The sequence below is a fragment of the Salvelinus namaycush genome, chromosome 4 (assembly GCF_016432855.1).
Source record: "Salvelinus namaycush isolate Seneca chromosome 4, SaNama_1.0, whole genome shotgun sequence".
Classification (NCBI taxonomy): Eukaryota; Metazoa; Chordata; class Actinopteri; order Salmoniformes; family Salmonidae; genus Salvelinus; species Salvelinus namaycush.
Window position 1 is genome coordinate 26,539,560 of NC_052310.1, and position 22,910 is coordinate 26,562,469.

General features: G+C 42.7%; 1 protein-coding gene across 1 annotated transcript in view; it reads right to left on the minus strand.

Annotated features, from left to right (window-relative positions):
* mto1 (mitochondrial tRNA translation optimization 1) overlaps positions 1 to 21,208 on the minus strand; it is a 26,033-nt gene extending 4,825 nt beyond the window's left edge. Inside the window, exons 1-12 of the mRNA XM_038991597.1 lie at positions 21,025 to 21,208; positions 20,281 to 20,494; positions 19,951 to 20,150; positions 19,474 to 19,591; positions 7,066 to 7,364; positions 6,678 to 6,790; positions 6,394 to 6,584; positions 5,621 to 5,751; positions 4,971 to 5,175; positions 4,277 to 4,448; positions 2,553 to 2,662; positions 2,199 to 2,356 (exon numbers count right to left, since the gene is read on the minus strand). Of these exons, the coding sequence (XP_038847525.1) occupies positions 2,199 to 2,356; positions 2,553 to 2,662; positions 4,277 to 4,448; positions 4,971 to 5,175; positions 5,621 to 5,751; positions 6,394 to 6,584; positions 6,678 to 6,790; positions 7,066 to 7,364; positions 19,474 to 19,591; positions 19,951 to 20,150; positions 20,281 to 20,476 (1,893 nt within the window). The 5' untranslated portion in view covers positions 20,477 to 20,494; positions 21,025 to 21,208. The remainder of the gene's footprint in view (positions 1 to 2,198; positions 2,357 to 2,552; positions 2,663 to 4,276; positions 4,449 to 4,970; positions 5,176 to 5,620; positions 5,752 to 6,393; positions 6,585 to 6,677; positions 6,791 to 7,065; positions 7,365 to 19,473; positions 19,592 to 19,950; positions 20,151 to 20,280; positions 20,495 to 21,024) is intronic.
* Between the last annotated feature and the right edge of the window lie 1,702 nt (positions 21,209 to 22,910).

Sequence of the window (22,910 nt, forward strand, 5' to 3'; positions counted from 1 at the left end):
GTTCAGAGGAGACTTCGTGAATCAGGCCTTCATGGTCGAATTGCTGCAAAGAAACCACTACACCAAGAAGAAGAGACTTGCTTGGGCCAAGTAACACAAGCAATGGACATTAGACCGGTGGAAATATGTCCTTTGGTCTGATGAATCCAAATGGGAGATTTTGGGTTCCAACCGCCGTGTTGTGAGACACAGAGTAGGAGAACGGATGATCTCTGCATGTGTGGTTCCCACTGTAAAGCACGGAGGAGGTGGTAGGATGGTATGGGGGTGCTTTGCTGGTGACACTGTCTGTGATTCATTTTGAATTTAAGGCACACTTAACCACCATGACTACCATAGCATTCTGCAGCGATACACCATCCAATCTGGTTTGCACTTTAGTGGGAGTATCATTTGTTTTTCAACAGGACAATGACCCAACACACATCCAGGCTATGTAAGGGCTATTTGAACAAGTGAAGGAGTGCCGCATCAGATGACCTGGCCTCCACAATCACCTGACCTCCACCCAATTGAGGTAGTTTGGGATTAGTTAGACCGCAGAGTGAAGGAAAAGCAGCCAGCAAGTGCTCAGCATATGTGGGTACTATTTCAAGACGGTTAGGAAAAGCATTCCAGGTGAAGCTGTTTGAGAGAATGCCAAGTGTGTGCAACGCAAACGGTGGCTACTTTGAAGAATCTAAAATATATTTTGATTTGTTTAACACTGTTTTTGGTTACTACATGAGCTCATAGTTTTGATGTCTTCACTATTATTCTACAATGTAGAAAATTGTAAAAAATAAAGAAACCCTTGAATGAGTATGTGTGTCCACACTTGACTGGCACTGTAGTCTTAAGAGTTTGGACACTTCATTTAGCAAGTGAAGATTTGGATAACCACTGGGATTCTTATGAAGGGTGTTAGATCTATTTACTATATTGTGGTAGTGTAACATGTCATTATATAAGGCCTATCTCACAACACCTAGGCTGTGTCCGGAATCGGTCTTGCTTACCACTTACTAAAACTACATACTATTTAGAATGCATTGTTTAGATAAAATGTATGCAGTAAGCAACAAGTAACATACTAGGCTCACCCACACTGAGAATGTCTCATCGAATGCGCAATTGTCATTTGTTCATTTTGGTACAGCCCATCACCTTATCTGATTATCAGCTGTTGTCAAACACATGGGTCACACTTTTTATTTTCGCATACCCAAACAACCTATTTAGGACGCAAGTATGAGTGTCCGGACACGGGCGCACGTCACACTCGGTCAGTTACATATTTTTTGTCATAAAAAAAATTACTAGCTGTAGCTAAGTTTCCATCCAATTGGCGACAGATTTATGAAAACATTCTAAAATCCCCATAAAGAAAATATGCCAATTTTCCCCACGAAACGGACTTATTGCGGATAGAAATCTGTGCGATGACGTAGTGCACATTAAGTTTTCATGTACCGAATTTGTTTCCATCCCATTTTCAACTGCTGATAGTTTTGTCACAAACTGTTGTGTTAAATAGCAAATGTACCTCCTCTGGTCTTGTTACGTGTGCTCCAGCCAACAGCTCGCAGATACAGTGCAGTCTAGTCTACATGATGAGATTATTATGGATAAGAATGAGAATATTTATTTGTTAAACAGCAGTCAAGCATTGATCAGGTCATCAGAATAAGACCCTCGATATTTATTGGAAATGAGCATCAAGCTCATCACAGTGCACTTTCAACACCCTACTCTGTCTTATCTATGCATAGTCACTTTACCCCTACCTACGTGTACACATTACCTCAACTAACCCGTACCCCTGCACATTGACTAGGTACTGATTGTATATAGCCTTGTTATTATTTTTTGTTACTATTTTCCTTTAGTTTATTTCACACTTTATTTATTTTTAACTCTTTGTTGGTTAAGCGCTCGTAAATATCCATTTCACGGTAAGGTCAACACCTGTTGTATTCAGCGCATGTAACAAATACAATTGTATATGTTTCCACCACCATTTCTAGCATAATTCATTTTACTGACAAAGAAAATAGCCCAGTTTGTCGATCAAAACACATTATCTGTCGGTATTTATAAAATTTTACCGAAACTTTGTTTCCATCAGTTGTCGTAATTATATATTTTTTCAATATGACTTTACTCGCATAAACTGTGGATGGAAATGTGGATTATGTTGTAGTTTTACTGAGACTCACAGTGTTGGGCCTGACTCGGTCCAGTATCTCTCTGACCTCCTGAGAGAGGGACACTGGTAAGGAGAGGTAGTCCATGTCAGAGGGGAGAGACAGACTTTCCTCCCTCCGTATTCTCTCCATCTCTCGACTCTGCTTCTCGCAGTGGGGTCTGTACACAGCTGAAAGCCACAAAGCACAGGGTTCAGTACGTTTTAAAGTAAAGTTTAAACAGACTAAACTGAGTGCGTGTCTGAAATGAGTCTATTCCCTATATTGTGCACTACCTTTGACCAGAGCCACAAAAGTAGTGCACTATGTAGGAAATAGACTGCCATTTCAGACGCAGACTGATTGAGACTTAAAAAGAGCCGTTACCTTCAATCTTGAGTCGTTGTGAGTACTCAAAATATTGTGAAAGGCACTCTGGGAAGACGGAGGCCAACATTTCAAAGGACACATCTTTGTATTGCAACAGATCCAAACCACTGAGAGAGAAAGATAAATGGTATAGTAAAAGTTAATGAGCAGACTATATACACCTCTGCTTGAGAAAATAGAAAGGAATTTTGAAAATGTAGTAAGACGTGACGCATTCACTTTCTCATAGGTTGCAGTGTTGTTAGTCTGTTTCAGAATGAGGGGTCACTATCTTTTTGACAACCTGTGTGTGTACACAAATACCAGATACGGATGTTGTAAGGATACTGTTCCCATACATAGAACAAAAGGAAGTCAGGGCTATATAGGCAAACCTTGTTGAATGTTGCAGAGACATTTCCTACATTTTTTATTCTACATGTCATACAGTGCATTTGGAAAGTATTCAGACACCTTGATTTGTTACGTTACAATCTTATTCTAAAATGGATTAAATAAAAAAAATCCTAAATCTACAAACAATAGCCCATAAAGACATTTTTGCAGATTGTGTCGTGGCACAGATCTGAGGAAGGGTACCAAAAAATGTCTGCAGCATTGAAGGTCCCCAAGAACACAGTGGCCTCCAACATTCCGAAATGGAAGAAGTGTGGAAACACCAAGACTCTTCCTAGAGCTGGCCGCCCAGCCAAACTGAGCAATCGGGGAAGAAGAGCATTGGTCAGGGAGGTGACCAAGAACCCAATGGTCACTCTGACAGAGCTCCAGAGTTACTCTGTGGAGATGGGAGAACCTTCCAGAAGGACAACCATCTCTGCAGCACTCCACCAATCAGGCCTTTATGGCAGAGCGGCCAGACGGAAGCCACTCCTCAGTAAAAGGCACATGACAGCCCACTTGGATTTTGCCAAAAGGCACCTAAAGGACTCTCAGACAATGAGAAACAAGATTCTCTGGTCTGATGAAACCAACATTGAACTCTTTGGCCTGAATGCCAAGTGTCACGTCTGGAGGAAACCTGGCACCTACGGTGAAGCATGGTGGTGGCAGCATCATGCTGTGGGGATATTTTTCAGTGGCAGGGACTGGGAGACTAGTAAGGATTGAGGAAAAGATGAACGGAGAAAAGTAGAGATCCTTGATGAAAAACTGCTACAGAGCGCTCAGGACTTTAGACTGGGGCAAAGGTTCACTTTCCAACAGGACAACGACCCTAAGCACACAGCCAAGACAATGCAGGTGGCTTCGGGACAAGTCTTTGAATTTCCTCGAGTGGCCCAGCCAGAGCCTGAAAATATCTGTGCAGCGACGCTCCACATCCAACCTGACAGAGCTTGACAGGATCTGCCGAGAAGAATGGGAGAAACTCCCCAAATACAGGTGTCAAGCTTGTAGCGTCATACCCAAGAAGACTCAATGCTGTAATCGCTGCCAAAGGTGCTTCAACATAGTACTGAGTAAAGGGTCTGAATACTTATGTAAATAGTATTTTCCCCCATTTTTTGGGATGTTATTGCTGTCATTATTGGGTATTGTGTGTAGCTTGATGAGGGGAAAATATATATTTAATCCATTTTAGAATAAGGCTGTAATGTAACAAAATGTGGAAAAAGTCAAGGGGTCTGAATACACTGTATATTTCTCTCTAAATGTCCCACATTGTTTTCTGCTGAGTGCATCCCAGTAAATGCATGCTGAACCACCCACCACTTCCTACTCACTTTAAGGTGGTGCTCTTGTTCTCACTCAGGCTGATGTTGCCCAGCTTCTCTCTCCAGCGGGTGGAGGATAGAGCCACGGACTGCAGGGCCATCAGGGCTTCCTGGAGGCCGTCCCTCACACTTACTGCTTTCTTGTATCGCTGCAAAGTCACGCAGCCCACTTCCTCAAACCCTTGCAGACCGGGTCAAAGGTCAAATATTATTAATCCACAAAGTCTGACATGGAATTTTGAGATTGACTACATTGCAGTTGGTGACTGCAGACTGACCATTATTTGTATCAGTAACATTGCTCAGTCTGTGATCAGTCGAACATGGCCAGAGATGCAATATGTCTTAAAATTCCTCCAGTTGGCTAATGACAGTAGTCATTTTCTTATCTTATAAACCTATGCAGCCAACGACAGTGTGCACTTTGTTAACAATATTAAGCTCCAAGCTGCTGGATTTCCTGTCAGTGACTCATGCTTGACCTCATAACTGAACACAGCCAATAATACACTCTGTTCATGTATCACTACATTACTGGAGTGTGTTTGTTTTAGCTTGCCCTGTGACCCGGGTGGGTGGAGATTTCCTTTTGGGGCCAATGGAATGGTCTAAAATATGCAAACTCCACCCACCTGGGGCCCTATGTAAGCCAAAAAAAGTGCACCCAGTAGTTGGGTACTGTCAGACACACACATTATGATACCTCTGGGGGTGAGACGGAGGTCTGCATTGTCGGGCCTGAGGTAGGTTCTGAACTCGGCGCGGCTAGTGAACATGCGGTAAGGTTCTGTCACCCCTCGGCCCACCAAGTCATCGATCAGCACCCCGATGTAGCTCTGGGTACGAGACAGTGCCATGGGGGGCAGGGAGAGGGCCGTCCGACCTGCATTCACCCCCGCCCACAAGCCCTGGAGAGAGAGGAGAGAAATGGGTTTGTTGTAGCATATATTGTAGGGTCCTGTGGTGGGTCAGTTGGTTAAAAAGTGTGGCAAACGGCTGGTAGCATTGCCAAGGTTGAGAGTTTAAGTCCCACAGTGATCATACAAAAAATTTATGCACACGCTGTACCGTTAGTCGCTTTGGATAAGCACGTCTGCTAAATGACCAAAATGGTAAACATGTAAAATGGCTATTCTGCTACCACCCTTCAGTCCAAGAGTGCTGCTGGTTTTCTTTTCTGATAGTAAAGTGAACAATTAATATCACTGTTTCTTGGCCAGAGAGTCCACACACCTGGGTCGTGTTTACTAGGCACCAAATGGCAGAAAACAGACTAAAACAGGGACTACCTGTACTTGCCCAATAGGAATCTGGGACCCAGGTGTCCCAGATTAGAACAGATTTAACCCCTACTTGTGCGGCTGCTTCCTCGTAGCCCGTGGTGCCGTTGATTTGACCCGCGAGGAAGAGCCCCTGAGTGCTCTTCACCTGCAGAGACGGAGTCAGCTGGGTGGGGCACACAAAGTCATACTGCACCCCGTAACCTGGAATCCAGAGAGATGAGGAGGTTATAATCGGCGTGTTTGAGGAAATCAGTTTGAGCAAGGTGAGACACAGAATCGCTAATCTTCATAACTTTAGTTATTTCACATAATGAGTAGTTATTTGGGATGGAAGGTGATTTGTAGATCAGTGGTTAAGCGCAGTCCAACTATAGTGTAGTCTCTCCAAAACAACCGCAATGACACACCTCGGAGAGTGCTAATGTAGTTGTAGGCAGCGAACTAAAACATGTTTAGGTCAATCAAGCTTGATGATAACTGTGTCTAACAGGTGCACTTAAATCTGATCGAAAGTTTAGCAGTTAAGAGTTAACTTCTGGATTCCTCCTCAGACTTGAAAGAACTGGATGGGTGTAAGTAAAATGGCAAAAATCCTACTTAGCATACAAGAAGGCTAGCAAGGTGGAGCTATTACTATATTGTTAACGCCCATCCAATTCTTTCAGATCTAGGAAGGTGCATAAACGGTCAAGGGGCACGGGATAGGTTGACCTGAGATTCTGCATACCATTTTTCTGCCTGCACTCTTCTCACTCACTCATTGGAAGTGAACAAGTGCACACTTCAGGAGAAAGGACAGATTATTGGGATCCAGAGTGGGTGTCTGTATTTAGGGCTGCATACCAGGAGTGCGGATCTCGGCTCGGTGCAAGGCGGGGATCTCCCTAAGGAGGCGGAGCTGCACGTCAGGGGGCATGGTCATGGACAGGCCCTGGGGGTACAACAGGTCAGAGGTCAAACCTTCCGGCTCCAGCCACACCTGGTGCCGTCGCCCCGGAAACCGCAGCACTCGCGACTCGATGGAGGGACAGTATCTAAGAGGAGGAAAGACAAAATTCAGTTTGTAAAGTAATGTGTACACAGTTTACTGTGTGTGTGGGTGAGTGTGTGTCTCTGTCTGCATGTACCTGGGACCTTTGGCGTCCTGCTGTATGTGACAGTTGAGGTGGACACTCTCCCTGACCACTCTCTCCACTCCAGGTGTGGTGTGGATCAGGTAGCAGGGGAGCTGCTCTTCTGGCTACAGGGCATAGCATGTTAGCATCACAGCCAGTTTCTAGAGAATTTAAGGTGTATTACGCAACATTTTGTTTATAATTTTGTCTAGACCAGTGGTTTTTAAAGAATAAGATTTAGAAATACCTGAAATCCAATTAAGTGCAAAGAGTCAAATTCAATATTGCAAATGTGCAGCAGTACATCTTTACCTTCGAATTAACCCAAAAACAATATTTGCCGGGTGTAATGTTTTATGTTGGCATATTGGCAGTTGTAGTCTTTCTTTGTAGTTTTTACCTTGCAGTGGGTATGCGTGTTGAGAAAACTGAAGGGAGTGGGCTGTTTGTCCGGGGCTTGGAGCTGAGCCAAGGACAGATCTACGGACTCCTTCACTATCCGAGGGGGTGTGCCAGTCCTCAGTCGACCCACCCTCAACCCCAATGTCTCTTTCAGTGTGTATGAAAGTCCGGCACATGATTGGGCGTCCCCCATCCTCCCCCCGGGAGAGGTGGTTTGGCCCATGAAGAGGGAGCCGGACAGGAAAGTGCCAGTGGTAAGGACCACTGAGCTGGACAAGATGGGGTGGCTTCCATCCACTAAGAGAGAATAGAGAGAACATGTCCTAAAAGGAACATTTGAAACATAGCATCCTTAAGTATAAGCTGTTATAATATTCAGGGTTTGTGCTTCAACATTTGGTGTGAAAATCCCAGACCTAGACTTTATAAATACTGTATGTAGACATTATGAGACAGGGAGTCGAATAGATTTACAAACATCCTCTCCAAAAAATTACAGGGAGTTTACTGTATCTTCAGTGAAACATCCACATGTAAATTGTGGCTGAGACTCAGGAGGGATTATAAAATGGTTTAAATAAGATCTTTCAAATTATATCACAGCAGGGAGAAAATAAATAATACATAAAGGAAAAAAAAGAGTCAACTCAGATTGAGACATTGACATGTGTGCAATGTACACTGAGTATATAAAACATTAGGAACTTTCCATGACATAGACTGACCAGGTAAATCCAGGTGAAAGCTGTGATCCCTTATTGAGGTCACCTGTAAAATCCACTTTAAGTGTAGATGAAGGGGAGGAGACAGGTTAAAGAAGGATTTTTAAGTCAGGCGCACCGGTGTGAGTGTGTCAAGAACTGCAATGCTGCTAGGTTTCAGGTTAAACAGTTTCCCGTGTGCATCAAGAATGGTCCACCACCCAAAGGACATCCAGCCAACTTGGTCAACTGTGGGAAGCATTGGAGTCAACATGGGCCAGCATCCCTGTGGAACGCTTTCGACATCTTGTAGAGTCCATGGCCCAACGAATTGTGGCTGTTCTGAGGGCAAAAGGGTGTGCAACTCAATATTAGGAAGGTGTTCCTAATGGTTTGTACACTCAGTGTATATGCCCCCATCTGACTCTCCATATTTTTTTATTTATTCAAAAAAATAAACTTTATAGATTTTCAGATATAACAACAAAAGCAGTACAACCCCAACCCCTCATTCTCCCATCCATACCCTCCCTCCCTCCACACCACCCACCCACCAAGGCATCTATAAAAGTAAGTTAAATAAGAAAGAAACAAACAGTAATAGAAACAAAAACAATGGGAAAAAAAGTTGTATAAAAATTATCAGCACAAATGGCCACTAGAACAGACATGACTGCTTACCAAACTACGCAAATTACACTGAGTAAAAGGCAGGCTCTCCACGTATTGTATTAATGGGGACCAGGTTAAGTCTAACTTTTGTCGGGAGCCATGCACAGTGTTCCTAACCTAGCCTTATATGGACTTCCTGCCCCTGGAGAACAGAACGGGCAATGAGAACGGATTGTGGACTGGTTGCTGAATTCCCCCCTTTCCCACACTGTGCCAATCTCCCTAATAAATTGCCCATTTGTATTCTAGTTGTGCTCGTGTGCGTGTTTTGTTATTGAACTTGGTGACGTGGAAACCACACCTCATTGAGCCTGCTACACTAGGTAGTACAGTCATCTTAACAGAATTAATGCAACCTGTTAATGAAATGGGAAGAGACGACCACCTTATGAAATCCTGCTTAGTGCGCTCCAGGAGTGTTTTGAAGTTATATTTAAACAGAGCCTTAAATGAGTGTGTGACCTTTATCACCAAATAAGTAAAGACCTGATGCTCCACCTTAAATGGGAAGTTGGCATTCCCAATACCTTCTGCTAACTGATTAATGGGGAGGAGCACACTTTTGTTAGGTTTAACTTATAACCAGAGAATGTGCCAAAACCTTGTAGCGTGTCCCAAGAGTATAAAAGAAGATCGTCTGCATATAAGGACAACTTGTGGGTTATGTTGCCCCTTAATATTCCCTTAATCCTCTCCTCCGCCCGCAGGGCAATAGCAAGATGCTCAATAGCCATATCAAATAGGAAAGGGGATAAACAGCAACCCTGCCTGCCCCCCCTGTGGAGAGGGAAGTAGCTGGAGGTAACATTGTTGGTGCGAACAGAAGCCACTGAGGACGAGTACAAAATCTTAATCCAGGAAAGGAATGACGGGCCAAATACAAATCTCTCTAGTACTGTAAATAGATATTCCCACTCAACCCGGGTTGAAAGCCTTTTCAGCATCAAGAGAGATGATAACCTCTAAGCGGGCAGAATAAAGAACATTAAATATAATTATAGAAAGATTGCCTACCAAGATAAATCTGGTTTGGTCAGTTAATTATTAGGCATCACTGTCTCTAAACGGCACGAGAGGACCTAAGTGAGAATTTTATAATTGCAGCACAAAATAATTATAGGGCGGTATGAGCCACAGTCTAGGGGATTCGTCTTTTTAAAGCAAAACCAAAATAGTCGCCTGGGTAAGTGTCTGTGGCAGTTTCTGACTAGGAAGGATTTCATTGTACACGTATGTCACAACAAACATTGGGACTGCGGGTACTATTTAATGAAGCTGCCAGTTGAGAACTTGTGTGGTGTCTGTTTCTGTTCTGTGAAGGGAGTAGTACACAGAGTTGTACGAGATCTTCAGTTTCTTGGCAATTTCTCGCATGGAAAAGCCTTCATTTCTCAGAAAAAGAATAGACTGACGAGTTTCAGAAGAAAGTTCTTTGTTTCTGGCCATTTTGAGCCTGTAATCGAACCCACAAATGCTGATGCTCCAACTAGTCTAAAGAAGGACACTTTTATTGCTTCTTTAAATCAGCACAACAGTTTTCAGCTGTGCTAACATAATTCCAAAAGGGTTTTCTAATGATACATTTGGATTAGCTAACATGCCCATGTAGAATATTCCATAACAATAAAAAAGCTGTTTCCAACTACAATAGTCATTTACAACATTAAATGTCTACACTGTATTTCTGATCAATTTGATGTTATTGTAATGGACAAAAGAAATGTGCTTTTCTTTCAAAAACAAGGACATCTAAGTGACCCCAAACTTTTGAACGGTAGTGTGTACCCTGCGTGGATGAATAATTGTCATTTTTTGGGCAGCAGGGTGGAGGCACGTTTCTAATCAAGATATGAATTCACTAGTTGGTCCTTGGTCGCGTTAGCACAACTAGTGCAGGGTTACAGTATGAGCCCACAATAGCTAGTTAGTATTATGTTGCCTGTCCTCCTGTTGATGTACAGTGGTTCCTCCTTTAAAAGTTGCGTCATACTGCGGCACACCCTGCGTGCTGCTACAGCATTCTGTGGTACGTCATTTAATTATCAGCCATTTCTTCTGTTACTTCAAGTTACTGCTAGTGTGACCACCAGAGAGCATCTTTGAGAAGCATTTGATAGTATTCCATATTGGCATTACCAGATAATTTAAAACCTTTTTGTCGGAATAAATATTTGCGCCGCCTTCCAGGCTATTCAGACGGGTGTCGTGTCTCGCCAAGTCTTCTTTAACGGAGTCGATCTTTATGTTGACCTCGGTGGCGAGAATAGCTATTTGTGCGGATAGGTCAGTGGATAATGACTCCACCTCAGCCAGCGCAGTCTGTTCAGATTGAATGATAGCCGCCATTACCATGGCTAGGTCGGGGGGGATCAGAGTCCGTGTCAGGCGAACCCGAGGCTTCAGCAGAGGCCTGCTCTTTTGTGGCCCGCGGTGGTTGTTGTCTCGACATTTTACAATTAAAAGGGAGAAATCTGAAAAAAATTCCAGATTAGTAAATTGGGTTCGATTCAAAATGTAATATTACAAAATGAACACGGTCGGGGAGGTGTTGGTCAAGTATTAATAGTAAATTGTTCGCCCTGGATCGGAGCACCGAGAAAACATGTCTTCACGTGTTGCTGTTTACCAGCACCCGGACTCTCCATATTTTAACAATGATTGTTTTCAAACTCTCTATTCTGATATAATTCATTATTAGTCATTTGGCAAAGTTCTGATAAGGGACATTTTACTGCTGCTCTTTCACTGTATATGTCCATTAATATGTTATTGACATATGTGTCATAAAAATCAAGAATTTCCTCACTACACGCAAATACGAGCGTTTCTGCATCTCACTGGTAGAAAAAGGCCATCTATATCTCCTGGTTGTAACTAAACCACAATATCAAGAATTCATTGCGATTTCAGGATGTAGTACGTCCCTGTCGAGGTGCATCCAGTTGAGAATGGGTGTCAACAGGTAGCTAACGTTACTCACTGTACCAGCCACTCGTTCATAGAACATCAGCTTGCGAATAAATATTACATTTTTGTGTCGACAACATCTGTAAAGTTTAGTCATGCTGTGGTGCTCAGTACCTGGATGTACAAACTACAAGAATGCACAAGCTGCTGGGTTGCCTGGAAACCAGTCGTTGAATTCTACGTCGGGCAGAAATGTTTGAATCAGGAAAGTTTCCTATCATGACCTTTACAAGCCAGAATTATGAATAAAATTATGTTTTAATGCACTTTCCTGGTTGTCCTTCCAGTTGGTCCTTTTGGCAGTAGGAATGTGAGACAATATAGCCACAGGAAAGAGTAGAGATCTCAGAAGACCTAGGATTAAGAATTGTTGACTTCCAGCATAAAGCTGGAAAGGGTTACAAAAGTATCCTTAAAAGCATTGATGTTCATCAGTCCACGGTAAGACAAATTGTCTATAAATGGAGAAAGTTCAGCACTGTTGCTACTCTCCCGAGGAGTGGCCGTCCTGCAAAGATGACTGCAAGAGCACAGCGCAGAATGCTCAATGAGGTTAAGAAGAATCCCAGTGTCAGCTAAAGACTTACAGAAATCTCTGGAACATGCTAACATCTCTGTTGACGAGTTTACATAAAACACTAAACAAAAATGGTGTTCATGGGAGGACACCACGGAAGAAGCTACTGCTGTCCAAAAAAAACATTGCTGCACGTCTGAAGTTTGCAAAAGTGCACACCTGGATATTCTGTGGACAGATGAAACTACAGTTGAGTTGTTTGGAAGGAACACACAACACTATGTGTGGAGAAAAAAAGTGGCACAGCACACCAACATCAAAACCTCATCCCAACTGTAAAGTATGGTGGAGGGAGATTCATGGTTTGTGGCTGCTTTGCTGCCTCAGGGCCTGCACAGCTTGCTATCAGACTGAAAGATGAATTACCAAGTTAGCCTTACATTCTCCTTCAAAATGTCTTGATTATCTGTCCTCCAATTGAAGCTCAACAGAAGTTGGGTGAAGCAACAGAACAACGACCCAAAACACTGAAGTAAATCAACAACAGAATGGCTTCAACAGAAGAAAATACGCCTTCTGAAGTGGCCCAGTCAGAGTCCTGACCTCAACCCGATTGAGATGCTGTGGCATGACCTCAAGAGAGCAGTTCACAACAGACATCAAGAATATTGCTAAACTGAAACAGTTTTGTAAAGAGGAATGGTCCAAAATTCCTCCTGACCGTTGCAGGTCTGATCCGCAACTACAGAAAACGTTTGGTTGAGGTTATTGCTGCCAAAGGAGGCTCAACCAGTTATTAAATCCAAGGGTTCACATACTTTTCCCACCCTGCACTGTGAATGTTTACACGGTGTGTTCAATAAAGACATGAAAACATATTGTTTGTGTTATTAGTTTAAGCAGACTGTGTTTGTCTATTGTGACCTAGATGAAGTTCAGATCAAATTTTATGACAATTTAATGCAGAAGTCCAGGTATTTCCTGAGGGTTAACATACTTTTTATTGCCACTGTATAAATGCTAGATGGAAATATGAAACTCTGAAATGTCTGACTTGCTAACTGGTTTTAGTTATACACGTGCCGCGTTCAATGAATCAGCAAGTCGCACATTTGAGTTTCCGAGTTCCAACTAGTATGTGAACACTGCATTATCTGCTTTGCAATTTCGACGTATGCCTCGGAGCTCCAGTATCAAACGTAGCATCACTACTGTTTAGGCCTACTTTGCAAGCTCACCAGCAATGGGGCATCAAGTAACAATTACTCACATGGTCTTTTGTCAAAATTGCTTGAAATGTATAATTTACTTATGAAGCTTGCATTTGGAATTTGTTGTTAAAATTATTACTGTTGGCGAAGACGCACTTGCGCTCCCCAAACTCCCGCCAGTGACCAGTTGGGAGGGCTTGTTCTGTTGTTATAATGTTTGCTGTTGCTTTCACATGTTTAAATACATATGTGTTAAATCTATATTCCAGCTAATCCTACAATAATTGCTAATGTTAGCGTATCATCATCCCCATACCGTTTATTGCAACACTTCGACATTTCTGTTTCATGTTAGTTACATTTTTATTTAGCCCATGTCTTACCCTCTGAGTGGGCACAATCTTTATTGTGCACATGAATGTTCGCAAGTCTCATGAGGTAGAATTTCTGTTTATTTAATTGAATGTATGGTTTCCTTTGTTCATATTCCAGGGGTTATGCTGGAGTTCCTTGTGTCTGTGTCCTATGTCTCTGTCATTCTAGTTGTGCATAATAGGAGCGTGCACAGCCGCTGTGCAGTTGGTTGTGTTTATTGTGGGTGCTGGCTGGATTCTAGTCTGTGGTTGGGTTCTGGCTTGTTGCCTATGACTGTGGTGATCCCACAAACTGTGTGATTCAATCTGACAATCACACTGTGTGGATTGATTGACTTTTAGCTGATTCCTCGACAACCTATTTTATTTGCAAGGATTTGAACAGAGTTGTTTCAAAATGGCGTCTACCACTTTCTGCCATACGGGGAAACAGACTTTTCCCAGATTGGCAGCAACCACCTTCAGAGACTACGGTGAACATTTCATCCCATGTAGGAGCTGCACCTACTTGTCACAGTTCCGGGATAATATTGTCAGGCCAAATTTCCAATGTGGAAATTGTCAGCTTACTGAGGAATATACAGTACCAGTCACACCTACTCATTCATTCAAGGGTTTTTCTTAATTTTTACTATTTTCCACATTGTAGAATAATAGTGAAGACATCAAAACTATGAAATAACACATATTAAATAATGTAGTAACCAAAAGTGTTAAACAAATCAAAAAATATTTGATATCTGAGATTCTTCAAAGTAGCCACCCTTGACAGAATGCCAACAGTGTGCAAGCTGTCATCAAGGCAAAGGGTGGCTACTTTGAAGAATCTCAAATATAACATATATTTAGATTTGTTTAAAACTTTTAGTTACTACATTATTCAATATGTGTTATTTCATAGTTTGTCTTCACTATTATTCTACAATGTACAAAATAGTCAAAATAAAGAAAAACCCTTGAATGAGTAGGTGTGTCCAAACTCTTGACTGGTACTGTATGTCTGAGCTGGACGTCCAGAGTAAGCAAATTGAGACACTGCAGCGTATCCTGGATAGTTCCCACTCGAAGACCTTTTCCTTTTCTACTCCTCAGCTGGTCGTTGCCACTCTCTGACTGACTGGCCAGGGCTGCCCTGCAGAGACCCCTCCCGACCTCCCATCCCGGCCCCCCCCAGAGAATAAAAGAGCAAGGACGCTTTATGAGGAGCTGGTGGATGCCACTGTTATCGATCCTGCATCCAATGTGAGGCACGTCACACACCGTAAGCCTAGCGCAAGGCTACGGTCTTTGGTGAATGGGGCTGAAATGGATTTTGGGGGATCCCATCCTGCTGACCAACAGTTTTGCCCACCTGCTTCCAGAGATTCCTTCATCCTCTACACTGTCTCCAGCCCAGGGGGGTCTCTACCACATATACTACAGCCGGCTCTGGTCCATCGGGCCCCACCGCCCTTCAGTCCTCAAGGGGTCTTGTAAACCACTCGAGGAGAAAGAACGGCCGGACCTCCCCGGCTGTTTCACTACTTGTCATCATCGGCAGCCCTATGGTGAGAAACATCTCGGTTTAAGTGCAAAAACCCTGTGCTACCCAGGAGCACGAGTACAGGACATTACAAGGCTGCTTCTGACCATTCTACGACAGATGCCGGGAGCTGACGCTGTCGTAGTCCACGTGGGGTCAAACGACATCGGGGGGGCTAGCTCGCAACTTCTGAAAATGTATTTTAAAGAACTGATTCTAGCATTGAAAGATTCCAAAAAGCGGTCAATCATTTCAGGTCCGGTACCATCGTTGGGCCACAGGTGTGAAAGATTCAACAGACAACTGGCATTACACATCTGGTTAAAAGATTACTGTAGCGTTGTTGGAATCACTTTTATAGATAACTATGACTCCTTCTGGAAACAGAAGATACTCTACAGGAATAACGGAGTCCATCCAAATCATCTTGGCTCCTGGATGCATTTCAAGGCTGCGTTAAGACTTCTCAATGACCAGCTCAGTTTATCCCTACCATTGTGACAATAAGTTGTCATAATGCTGCATCAAATGTACATTATCCCAGGGACGTTGGAAGGCACATTGTAAGTGACTTAATTTGTCCCCCTAACTGCCCTGAATACCTCTGTTGATTCTACAGCTATTGTATGCAGTAATCATGTGCCTATGAACCAGAGTTACACTGTTAACACTGAGGCGGTGTGCCCTAGTAGGAAGTCCACTGTGTGCAGCTCACCGTGCACCATCAGCTCCAATATAAATAACATAAGCAAGTCTACTTCTGATAAGCTTCCCAGTAAAGCATTCAAAACAATAAAGCAACCCAGAAAAGTGCTAAAAAATAGCCCATATTAACATATGTAGTCTAAGAAACAAGGTTCATAAAGTCAATAACTTTCTTCAAACAGACTACATTCATATACTGACTCTCTCTGAAACGCACTTAGATAATACCTTTGATGATAATACCCCCTCTGCAGTTTAGAAAATTCTGTCATAATGCTGTGCTGATAAACATTTACAATACATGTTTAACATACATGGCTATTACATCTACCGAAAATACAGAAATGCCAACGGGGGTGGTGTTGCGGTCTATATTCAGAACCACATTCCTGTAAAGCTTAGAGAGGATCTCATGTTAAATACTGTTTGGCTACAGGTTCATCTGCCTCACCTAAAGCCCAGTCTTGTGGGAAGCTGCTATAGACCACCAAGACAGTATCTGGATGATATGTGTGAAATGCTTGATAATGTATGTCATATCAACAAAGAAGTATATTTTCTGGGTGATTTAAATATTGACTGGCTTTCACCAAGCTGCCCAATCAAGAAAAAACATCAAACTTATACCAGTGCCTGTAACCTGAGTCAGGTTGTCAGTCAACCAACCATGGTAGTTACAAATAGCACAGGAATGAAATCATCAATATGTATTGATCACATATTTAATAACGCTGCAGAAATTTGCTTTAAAGCAGTATCCAAATCCATAGGATATAGTGATCACAATATAGTAGCCATATCTAGGAAAACCAAAGTTCCACAGCCTGGGCCTAATATAGTGTATAAGAGGTCATACAATAAGTTTTGTAGTGATTATTATGTTGATGATATAAATAATATTTGCTGGTGTGTAATGAGGAACAAGCAAACGCTGCACTTGACACATTTATGAAATTGCTTATTCCAGTTACTAATTCTAAGCCCGGCGGAGATACAATCGTCGGCAAAATCATTCTCAAAGAGATTCCTGCAAAAATATTATTTGAAGTGAGAAAATGACTAAAAACTGTTTAATAAAAAGATTGTGGGAGCTGTTTTGTTAGACTTCTGTGTGGCTTTTGACATTATCGATCATAATCTGCAGCTGGAAAAACGTATGTGGAATATGTCACCTGTTGCCACAAGAAAAGGGCAATCAGTGAAGACTATATATTGAAATATTGAGTGCCATAGTCTGGTATCTACACTCGAAGTAAATGGTTATCTGTAGAAGGAATGCATATGATGAAGGCAATTAAGCTTGGAATGTACTGAGTAAAGAAAAGGCAATCACATGTTGGCAGGCACTGATGGAGAGATGTGGTTTAGTGAGGAATGGGGGGCAAAGGTCAGGTCTGGTCACATTAAAGGAGAAGGAACAGTTTGTTGCCCGCATCACTTAACTTCCTGCCTAATAATAAAGATGTAATGTTTAGAGAGGAGGGAACGTCACCCAAATTGGGTTATACAGTTGAAGTCGGAAGTTTACATACTTAGGTTGGAGTCATTAAAACTTGTTTTTCAACCACTCCACACATTTCTTGTTAACAAACTATCATTTTGGCAAGTTGGTTAGGACATCTACTTTGTGCATGACACAAGTAATTTTTCCAACAATTGTTTACAGACAGATTCTTTCACTTTATAATTCACTGTATAACAATTCCAGTGGGTCAGAAGTTTACATACACTAAGTTGACTGTGCCTTTAAACAGCTTGTAAAATTACAGAAAATGATGTCATGGCTTTAGAAGCTTCTGATAGGCTAATTGACATAATTTGAGTCAATTGGAGGTGTACCTGTGGATGTATTTCAAGGCCTACCTTCAAACTCAGTGCCTCTTTGCTTGACATCATGGGAAAATCAAAAGAAATCAGCCAAGACCTCAGAAAACAAATTGTAGACCTCCACAAGTCTGGTTCATCCTTGGGAACAATTTCCAAACGCCTGAAGGTACCACGTTCATCTGTACAAACAATAGTACACAAGTATAAACACCATAGGACCACGCAGCTGCCATACCGCTCAAGAAGAAGACGCGTCTCCTAGAGATGAACGTACTTTGGTGCGAAAAGTGCAAATCAATCCCAGAACAGCAGCAAAGGACCTTGTGAAGATGCTGGAGGAAACCGGTACAAAAGTATCTATATCCACAGTAAAACACCGACATAACCTGAAAGGCCGCTCAGCAAGGAAAAAGCCACTGCTCCAAAACTGCCAGAAAAAAGCCAGACTACGTTTTGCAACTGCACATGGGGACAAAGATCGTACTTTTTGGAGAAATGTTCTCTGGTCTGATCAAACAAAAATATAACTGTTTGGCCATAATGACCATTGTTATGTTTGGAGGGAAAAGGGGGAGGCTTGCAAGCTGAAGAACACCATCCCAACCGTGAAGCACGGGGGTGGCAGCATCATGCTGTGGGGGTGCTTTGCTGCAGGAGGGACTGGTGCAATTCACAAAATAGATGCCATCATGAGGATGGAAAATTATGTGGATATATTGAAGCAATCTCAAGACATCAGTCAGGAAGTTAAAGCTTGGTCGCAAATGGGTCTTCCAAATGGACAATGGCCCCAAGCACACTTCCAAGGCTGTGGCAAAATGGCTTAAGTACAACAAAGTCGAGGTATTGGAGTGGCTATCACAAAGCCCTGACCTCAATCCTATAGCAAATTTGTGGGCAGAACTGAAAAAGCGTGTGCGAGCAAGGAGGCCTACAAATCTGACTCAGTTACACCAGCTCTGTCAGGAGGAATGGGCCAAAATTCACCCAACTTATTGTGGGAAGCTTGTGGAAGGCTACCTGAAACGTTTGATCCAAGTTAAACAATTTAAAGGCAATGCTACCAAATACTAATTGAGTGTATGTAAACTTCTGACCCACTGGGAATGTGATGAAAGAAATAAAAGCTGAAATAAATCACTCTACTATTATTCTGACATTTCACATTCTTAAAATAAAGTGGTGATCCTAACTGACCTAAGACAGGGATTTTTTACTAGGATTAAATGTCAGGAATTGTGAAAAACTGAGTTTAAATGTATTTGGCTAAGGTGTATGTAAACTTCCGACTTCAACTGTATATACACACTACCACTGTTGGAACCATGTCTGTGTCTTATGCAGCTGTATAACCCAATGGGTGAATAAACTTGGTTTGAGCTTTACTAATTGTCAGTGAGTTTTAATAGGGTTTTATTAGAATCTAACAGTAAATACAAACTATGTTAATCTATTTTCCCATTTTTACTTGCACACTATTTGCACATTGTTACAACACTATACATAGCCAGTAATATAACATTTGAAATATCACTATTCTTTTGAAACTTTTGTGACTGTAATCTTCTCATGATCATTTCAGATTGTTTATTTCACTTTTGTTTATAATCTATTCCACTTGCTTCCCATGTCAATAAAGCCCTTTGAATTTAATTAAAATTGACAGAGAGCGAGAGAGGTGTGTTAGAGAGAGAACGAGGAGTGTTTGAGAGAGAGGAGTGTGTGTTTAAGAGCGAGAGAAAGAGAGGACATAAACAGATGACAGCATGACGCTGTAGGGGAATGGTCAAAGATTCAACAGGAAAACACTAGTACCAGATACTAAGAGAGACATTGTGTAGTGTTTGAATGTGTAGTGTGTGTGTGTTTGTGTGAGAGAGTCAGTCTATCAGTCTGTCAGTCTTTCCTACCCAGTCTTATCCCAGTGACTCTGTGGTGTCCAGGCTCCTCTGGGTTGGGTTGTGACACCAGCAACTCATCCACTGAGCCCTCCAACACTGTCAGCCTGGGAGTGGACAGCAATTCTGACTGCAGAGGAGTCAGGAGAGGATTAAAGCATTAATCATTTTCTAGATAGACAGATTTTCTTGAGATAGATGGTCAATTAAAAAGAGTATCACTGCCAAATGGATTTGGAGCCAATATGTGCTCTTTTATCTGCCACATGGTAGACGATTTTATCTAAAGGGACTTACAGTACAGTGAGTGCATACATTTATTTTTAAGTGATACATGCAGGAATTAAACCCACAAACTTGGCATTGCTAGCGCCACACTTATCAACTAAGCCGACACAGGACTTTATGTAAACAACTTGTCTGATTCCTGTTTAAACAATTCAATTAAATGAACTTGAACAGATCCTGGCTGTGCTGAGTGGTAGGTACCTGGATGAATTGGCGGTAGCGTTCCCGGTCCAGCTGTGCCCGGGGGCCCCACACAGCGGGCCCTTTGCTGCGGTTTAGGATGGAGAAGTGGACCCCGGCCCAGTCGCCTGCTCGCCCACACAGACCGTCCAGAGCATCCACCTCCCTCACCAGCTGGCCCTTCCCCACGCCCCCCAGAGAGGGGTTACAGGAGAGGGCCCCTGAGGTACAACGAGAGGAGAAGGATGCGAGAGAGGGAGGGAGTGTGAGTGGGTGGGTGGTTCAGAGAAGCACTGTTCTATTCCTACTGATCCCACAAGTAAATAACAGGAGGCTCTTCCTCTCTCTCACCGATAGTCATGATCTTCTGGGTAATGAGGAGGGTCTCTGCTCCCAATCTGGCTGCTGCGGCCGCCGCCTCAGTCCCAGCATGTCCTCCCCCCACCACGATGACATCATACTGGCGCCTGGTGAGGTCACTACCAGTCCGAGAGGATACAAATGACAGGACGTTGTGTCGGAGCAGGTGCAGTTTCTGTGCCAACATGTCAAAGTTTCATGACAACTATCAAAGTAAGAGAAGGAGAGTTAGGTTGTGCAGATAATCAACATTTGACATTATTTTACTTGTTGAAAATAGATCAGTAAATATGATCAAATGAAACATGTTAGAATGACAATGTGGCACTACCTCCTAGACTATCCTAACTAAATCTACCTCATACCCCTGCACATCGACTTGGTACTGGTACCCCGTGTATATAGCCAAGTTATCTTTACTCGTGTTATTATTTCTAAACAAAAAATCCTTTCTACATTGTTGGGAAGGTTCCCGGCCCGCAAGTAAGCGTTTGACTGTTAGTCTAAGCCTGTTGTTTACTAAGCATGTGACAAATAAAATGTGATCTTGATTTGACAAAAAACTCAGATGCCTGCATTTTCGAAAAAGCAAGAGTATTTGAATATGATGTATTGATCTCAACATAGTCTTGCTCTATCTCATCCGGGCTTCATCTCTTATCTCATCCGACCTCAACTAACGTTACAAAACTCAATTCTGGTTCTGAATAGCTAACGTTAGCCATGTCCACTTACCAACTGCCCTCATATCAGAATTAACAATGTGATCCGTTTTACTGGTCACGAAACAGTTTTTTAATCATACAGGAGTGTTCAATATTGCAGAAGTATCAGAGCAATAGGTAAATTGCTGTGAAAATAGGTATTACAAAACATTCATCTAATCGTTCCCACCGGGGGCCGCCATTGTTTGCCGTCAGTGCCCGTAACCGTAATATAGTGTGTATATGCGCACTAAATATGTGGCACAGTTATGTTTGATGATGATGATGTCGGTACTGTAGGCCTAGTTTAGCTCTCGAAAACACTTCAGCGATTAACCACAACTAGCCATGTGAACTACAATTCTGGTGCTGGTTTTAACGTTTGGAAACGTCAATAAGCATCACTTGCCAAAAGGTTTTCAGAACATATGGCCCTTATCTTTCATATTGGGGAGAAAGTGTCCGGCGCGATATCGACTGTGCCGCAAAAGCATGCTCGTGCGGCAGAGTCGATATCCGCGCTTATAAACCCAGAGGGTCATTACAATATCAACGAATAATAATCTTTCAAATAAAAAAATATATACTTACTGTTGCAGATTTGCACAGATCGATACATTGTGTATGCCTCCAGTTGACGAACTACACTTTCTCCCCAGTTACAGTAGCTTACACGCTAGAAATCTGTTATTCCATTATTGCACACACACTGCTCTGCGCGCCAACGAGCGTCTGCGTTGCCAAGGGCTAACACGGAACCCAAACCGGCTGCACGCTGAGCCATCGTGGCTATTGTGCATAAATGTATTTTGACCCCCTACACCAAACGCGATCATGACACGCAGGTTAAAATATCAAAATAAACTCTGAACCAATGACATTAATTTTGGGACAGGTCAAAAAGCATTAAACATGTATGGCAATTTAGCTAGTTAGCTTGGACTTGCTAGCTAATTTGTCATATTTAGCTAACGTTAGCTTGCTGTTGCTAGCTAATTTGTCCTGGGATATAAACATTGAGTTGTTATTTTACCTGAAATACACAAGGTCCTCTACTCCGACAATTAATCCACACATAAAACGGCCAACCGAATCGTTTCTAGTCATCTCTCCTCCCAGGCTTAGAGATTTACCACATATGCATTGAAACGTGTGAAAGCAACAGCAAACATTTCAACAACAGAACAAGCACTCTCCACTGGCGGGAGTTTGGAGAGTCTGTCACATCTACTCCCGCTCGATGTTGCCGGTTTACTAACCACTTGCCCTAGCAATCATCATTACGCACACCTAGTACCATCGTTATGCGTACCTGCGCCTCATTATAAGGCACACCTGGACTCCATCATTACACTAATTACCTCCCCGAGATCTGTCACTCCCTTAGTTCCATTCCCCAGGCAGTATTGGTTATGTGTTTCATGTCCAGATGGTACTTCTGTTTTGTATAGGTCTATGTTTCTTGTATTATTAAACTCACCACCTGCTTCTCGACTCCCAGCGTCTCCGTTACAGAATACTGCCTCGACAAATGGAAGTAGCAGGGAATCAGGACATCTCCCAGACGGTCGACACACAGGGATACCTACTTCGTCAACACCACGACCAGCTGGCGCAACTGGGGACGGTCATGGATGAGGTCCTTCGCGTTCTTCAACATCTCGAAAATACTCGAGAGGCATTGCCTTCAACTAGCGGAGGATACTCTACTGCCAGTCGACCCAGTGAGCCAGCACACCAGTCCATTCAGCAGTCCGCCCAGGTCAGCGATGCCCGTTTGTCCCTCCCAGATAAATATGAAGGAACCTCATCTAAATGCTGTGGCTTCCTACTCCAGTGCTCCCTTTATTTTGTGCACCAGGCCATCTGGTGCACCAAATAGCCCCTACCAAATAGCCAATACCACCGAGAGGTCAA